Here is a 6,611-nt window from a genome sequence, read left to right on the forward strand (position 1 = left end):
CTTAAAAACTCAATCAGATCCATGAGCAGCACCTTGGAGACTGTCTCACAAATAATTCTGCTATGTGGCCAAATTTGGGGATTCTCTCCCAGGTTAAAAAAAAAAATGGGTCGTTTCATTTACACCTGGCAAGGTACAGTAGAGCGCCCAACTCATAGATGAACTAACTGTGATAGACATATGTGCAATGAATGAAATCTAGTAACATGAATCTGGAGACTGGGTGTATGAAGTCAATATTCAAGCTTCTGGCAGCAGCACTTGGAAAATCTGCTTCCTGCAACAGAATGTAAATACTGGAAAAAAGTGAAAGTGTTAGTCACTTAAGTCGTGTCTGATTCTTTGCAACCCCATGGACTGTAGCCCACCAGGCCCCTCTGTCCATGGGATTTCCTAGGCAAAAATACTGGAGTGGGTTGCCATTTTCTTCTCCAGGGGATTTTCCTGACCCAGGGATCCAACCTGTGTCTCCGGCATTGCAGGCAGATTCTTTACCATCTGAGCTACCAGGGAAGCCAAAGCACTAAACCCTGGGCAGCTTTTCAAACGTGTTTTGTAATCCACCAGCGCCCCCTACTGACTTGAAGATGGATAGCTAAACCAAAATAGTGGTTAAGAGTTTCAATATTTTAATTGTATATGCATATAACATACAGCATCACCGATTCGAAGGACGTGAGTCTGAGCAAACTCCGGGAGTTGGTGGACAGGGAAGCCTGGTGTGCTGCAGTCCCTGGGGTTGCAAAGAGTCGGACACGACTGAGAGACTGAACTGAACTGATACACATAACCAGTCACGCAAACTTTACTTTTTCCATCAACACCTATATCATCAACTCTTCTGTCCTCCAGTCCTAGCTGACACAAGCTGATAAACCCGATCAGTCCCTACCATTTGCTCACCCCCACTCCCAGGCTGCAATCATAAGACAGGGATAGTAGCAAGCTCTCAGAAGAGCCCTCAAAGCCTCTCACTTATCTTTTTTGCTCTTTGGTCAATGCCTCTTCCAAATCTCACCATGCTCATAAAATCACTCACCTGGAAAACAACAACAACAACAAAAACCCATTCACTTCCCAATTTGCCTCAGTTCTTGCTATTCAAATTATGAAAGGAGACAAGCAGTATCTAAACCACCCAGGAGCCTGTCAAAAAAAAATGGAGACTCTGAGGCCCCCACCCAGACCTCCTGGATCAGAATCTGCATTTTAACAAGAGTCACATGCACATTAAAGTTTGAGGAGCACTGGTCCTCACCTACTAGATTTGACACCTCCATTTTAAAAAATATTTGTTTATATATTTATTAGTCTACATGAGGTCTTAGTTGCAGCACTCAGGATCTTTGTTTTGGCCCACAGACTCTCTAGTTGCAGTGTGCGGGCTTAATTCCTCTGAGGCATGTGGGATCTTAGTTCTCCAACCAGAGATTGAACCCACGTCCTCTGCATTGCAAGGCAGATTCTTAGCCACTGGACCACCAGGGAAGTCCCAACACTGACATTTATGACAAATAATTTTCTAAGTAACTTCTGCTATTGAGTTGGCCAAAAAGTTCATTCAGGGTTTTCCCATATCAGCTTGCAGAAAAACTCAAACTTGTTGGCCAACCCAGTATCTTGAAGTAAAATTCATCACCTAGCTACACATATGTGTTTTCTGTATTAAGTTGCTTCAGTATGTCCAACTCTTTGCAATCCTGTGGACTGTAGCCCATCAGGCTCCTCTGTCCATGGGATTCTCCAGGCAAGAATACTGGAGTGGGTTGCCATTTCCTCCTTCAGGGAATCTTCCGGACCCAGGGATCGAACCCACATCTCTTATGTCTCCTGCATTGACAGGTGAGTTCTTTACCACTAAAGCAATGGCACCCCACTCCAGTACTCTTGCCTGGAAACTTCCATGGATGGAGGAGCCTGGCGCGCTGCAGTCCATGGGGTCGCTAAGAGTCGGACACAACTGAGCGACTTCACTTTCACTTTTCACTTTCCTGCACTGGAGAAGGAAATGGCAACCCACTCCAGTGTTCTTGCCTGGAGAATCCCAGGGACGGGGGAGCCTGGTGGGCTGCCGTCTATGGGGTCACACAGAGTCGGACACGACTGAAGTGTCTTAGCAGTAGCAGTAGCAGCAGTGCCACCTGGGAAGCCCTACACATATAAGTCCAAAAAAAGAGACCAATATATTGATTTGATGGTAACACAATGGAGAATGAAAAGGAAAGATTTATAAGCATTATATTTCAGCATGTTCAACACAACTAAAAGATGTGAAGAACAGGGACTTCCCTGGCAGTCCAGTGGTTAGGACTCTATGCTTCCACTGCAGGGGGCACAGGTTCAATCCCTATTTGGGGAACTAAGATCCCGCATGTCACATGGCATGCCCCCCCAAAATTTTTTAATAAAAAAGATGTGACAAACCAACCAAGTTTCTAAAACATACCCAAGGCAGGTGATACCATCTAGTTGAGAAGCAGTGGTCTATCATCACTGCCATCCTTCTTTCCCTACCATCTCACAAGTGGAAGGGACTATCTCTCCTCCTTTGCAAAGCTGAGGGATTCTCTCTTGTAAAAGTTTCTCCCCTACGTTCTTCCCAGGGCCATGGGGTGTGTGTGTTTGCGTGCATGCACACTCAGCCGTGTCCAACTCTCTGCGACATCATGGACTGTAGCCCGCCAGGTTTCTCTGTCTATGGAATTTTCCCGAGGCCATAAACATTGCCAAATCTTGAATACTGCAACAACCACAAACAACTCTAAAATCTTGACCAAACACGTCCCTCTAATTACTATATTCTCCCTACTTCCCTTGACAGTCAATCTTCTAAATTGCATTAACTCATCTTTCAGTCACCAACCCATACTAATCTAGTTTTCACTTCCACCAGTAAACCTACATGTATAAAGATCATGAAAGTCTTCCAACCAAATCGCCCAAATCAGTGAACACTTCTCCAAACCCATCTAACTCATCTTTCTGTAACAGACATTGCTGTTGCACATCCAGTTTCCAGTGTCCCATTGTGTTCATGGATTCACTTCTCTCCCAAGTGATTAAGGTAGAGTGACCCCATCCTGAGCTGATTCTGTTTTGTCTAAGCCCATCAGGTCATGCCATTCCCTAGGCACTGGCTATTGGGTAAGGTGCAGACACCTGACATAAGCTGATCCAATCAGATTGAAGGAAGAGTGTAATCCAAGCCTGAAGTTTTGTCCTCTCTTGCTCTAGTGGAGTCATCTTGCAAACTTAAGGGGAACCAATCTTACTGCGGAAAGCCAAGAAAAGAGATGGGGACCTTGAAGACATTGTTGACCCACTGGAATCCACCCTTCCCCTGGATTTCGTGAGATAATTTTCCTTACTGTTTATGCCATTGGGTTTTCCCAAATTGAAAGCATCTACTCCTTGGAAGGAAAGTTATGACCAACCTAGACAGCATATTAAAAAGCAGAGACATTACTTTGTCAACAAAGGTCTGTCTAGTCAACGCTATGGTTTTTCCAGTGGTCACGTGTGGATGTGAGAGTTGGACTATAAAGAAGGCTGAGTGCCGAAGAATCGATGCTTTTGAACTGTGGTGTTGGAGAAGACTCTTGAGAGTTCCTTGGACTGCAAGGAGATCCAACCAGTCCATCCTAAAGGAAATCAGTCCTGGGTGTTCATTGGAAGGACTGATGTTGAAGCTGAAACTCCAATACTTTGGCCACCTGATACAAAGAGCTGACTCATTTGAAAAGACCCTGATGCTGGAAAGATTGAGGGCAGGAGAAGGGGACGACAGAGGATGAGATGGTTGGACGGCAGCACCGACTCAATGGACATGGGTTTGGGTGGACTCTGGGAGTTGATGATGGACAGGGAGGCCTGGCGTGCTGCAGTTCATGGGGTGGCAAAGAGTCAGACACGACTGAGCGACTGAACTGAACTGAACTAACAAACCTGAACTTCCCTCCTCATTTTCTAAATATCACTCTTATGCCCCTACTTCTACTTATCAAAAGTTGCTTTTCAAAAATTTCTGGCCTCCCCTCTTCCTCCTCCTTACATTTTGGTATCCACCAAGGTTTGTTGTGAGCTTTTCTACTCAAAAAAAAAGTTTCAACAATTTCAGCTCCCTTTATCCTTCCCTTGATACAGCAGAACTAAGTCAGTGGCACTTTCCCAATGGAGTACCACTGCTGCTGTTCTTCAACTCAATCAGTTGAGGAACTCCTGTCTCTCAAAACTTGCCTCGTCTGAAGTCCCCAGGGCTTCCTTGCTTTTTTGCGCCATACACCTCTTCAGCAGTCTGATGAGCACTTTGGACCCCTTCTCCAAAAAATGCTTCTAATTGTATAAAATCCCAATTACAGTGCAGTATAATTGTTTTTAAGACCAAAAATCTGATACAGTAATGTGTTTATTAGCTCATTAAATAAAATAGTGAGTCTTATAACTACTATACTTTTGATGTAATGATGAATATAAATGATATTTGGAGATCTGCAACAACTATAATGTGATATGACAATGTTTGTGACATGCACTGGTCCTACTGACTTCAACTGGTAACAGGTACTGCTAATACTACTGTAGCTTGTTGCTGTAGTAGCTATTAAATGAATTGCTCCCAATGAACCCTATTGTCCTCACATCTATGCTCTGTGTAGTCCCCCACCATACTGACTCTGGGCTTGGCCATGTCACTTATCTTGACATCAGCAAATGTGATGCAAGCAGGTGTTCATGCCTCAGGACAAGCCTTCTTGGAAACCAGTAACCATGTGAGGAAGCCCAAGATAGCCATACTGACGGGCCCCAGGCCCACTGATATGGGAGAAAGGCCACCTTGTAGTCTAGCCACCAGCCGAATTTAGAACTGCCCAGCCAACCTATAGATGGTGAGAAATAACAAATCATTGTGGTTTTATCCAAAAATGGATAACTGAAACAGTTACCTACATTCATAACTGAAAGAAATGATAAACTTCACCAGAAGATTAGTGAAAAAGATTATATTTTCCCATCAAAGTTCAGGGACCCCCGAATTCTACCCACAGACCCTCTGAGGGAATGAGATCCACAGGTTGAGAACTCCTAGTAAGACAGACAGATCCTACTCTCCTTTTTACTACCACAGTACATTAATGACAATATAAACTGATCATAGCATATCCTTAGCTGTTGCAACCCTAAAACTGAGCCAAACTCCCTAGCACGTAAGTGTTTCAACACAAATTTATGAAATGAACACAAGATACTTTTGTGATCTGTTGTTCTAACTAAACTGTGAGCTGCCTGAAAACAAAATAAAAGCAAATATTTAGATGTCGCTCCTATGTGCCAGGGCCTCTTGCAAGTGCTTCACACCTAATGTATTTATTCCTTATATAACCCTAGGAGGTAGAAGCTAGTTCCCCAATTTCACCAATAGGAAATCAGGCCCAGAAAGGCCAAGTGACTTGCCCAAGGTCACACAGCTGCAAAGTGGCAACGCCACAAGTGGAAGGCCAAATCCATGGTCTGATTTTATACTGTCCTAATGCCCTCAAAGCACATCGCAGCTCATTAAAACATTTAAATAGTACAATTCTGACATTTCATTAGCACTATTTTACAGGTGCACTGCTTCAAGACTCGATTTTGTAGACTCCTTTCTAATAGCCTGTGATTTGTTTTTCGTGATATACAAATACCATTTACTCTTTTTAAAGGAGAACAATGCCTTCGTATTAAAATGCAGATTTTCGAGACAGTCTTCACTGTAAAAGTCAACTTCTTTCAAAAGGACACGAGTTCATAAAATGGAAAGAAATAAATCAATCGGTTCATACTATATAACGTTTGCTGGGAGGGGGAGAGAAGTTCCAGTTGCTCCTTCTCACCCAGCCCTTCCCAGGCCAGCCTCTCCAACTTCCTGCTGCACCTTCTCCAAAGGTGACCCTCCCCCATTCATACAGCAGGTTCTGAAACCTGACCTTGCCAGGCAACCAAAGCCAAACCCCGCAGTGCCCTGATGTGGCCTAACGTTCCTAACGAACCCAAGAGGGGACCAGCCAGAGGGTGGATACTTTTAGGGGTACTTTAAATGTTTAAGTGTTTTATTCACAAGAGCACAACCCAAAAGGCCTCACCCAGCCACCCCAGGTCTCACGCCTCCGCCCGGCAGCCGCTAGCTCCACGCGGATCTCTGAATGAACAGCGAGGCCGGGACGCAGCCGGCCCGGAGGCGGGAAAAACCTCGGGACGAGCCGGGCCTGGTCCCCGGAGAGGCCCACGAGAGCGCGGGGAGGGCTCCGGGCGGCCGGGAGGGGGCGGTGACAGCTGTGACCCGGCTCCACTCTCTCACCTTGAACATGTCGCTGGCAGCGGCAACTCCGGCGGGGTCACCCCAGCCTTGGCCCCGCCCACTATAGAGAGAGGCGGCTACGGCGGCCGGCTAAGGCCCGATTCTTCCGACCGCAAATGGGCCGCGGTGCGGGTGACGGCCGTACAGCCAATTAGGTGCGGCCAAGGCTTAGCTCGGAAGCCTAGGTCTGAAAACCGCGTTGTTGAACTGCAGAGCGTGGCGCCTCAGGCGGCGAGCGAACGCAAGCCCCGCCTTCCGGAGGCTCCGCCCCTGCGCC

The 6,611-nt window shown here is 46.0% G+C and overlaps 1 protein-coding gene across 1 annotated transcript in view; it reads right to left on the reverse strand.

Annotated features, from left to right (window-relative positions):
- Positions 1-6,524, reverse strand: part of APOO (apolipoprotein O) — a 53,607-nt gene extending 47,083 nt beyond the window's left edge. The window contains exon 1 of the mRNA XM_027533997.1: positions 6,335-6,524. Within this exon, the coding sequence (XP_027389798.1) occupies positions 6,335-6,343 (9 nt within the window). The 5' untranslated portion in view covers positions 6,344-6,524. The remainder of the gene's footprint in view (positions 1-6,334) is intronic.
- Positions 6,525-6,611: the final 87 nt, after the last annotated feature.

This window comes from Bos indicus x Bos taurus, chromosome X (genome assembly GCF_003369695.1).
Source record: "Bos indicus x Bos taurus breed Angus x Brahman F1 hybrid chromosome X, Bos_hybrid_MaternalHap_v2.0, whole genome shotgun sequence".
In the NCBI taxonomy this organism is placed as follows: domain Eukaryota; kingdom Metazoa; phylum Chordata; class Mammalia; order Artiodactyla; family Bovidae; genus Bos; species Bos indicus x Bos taurus.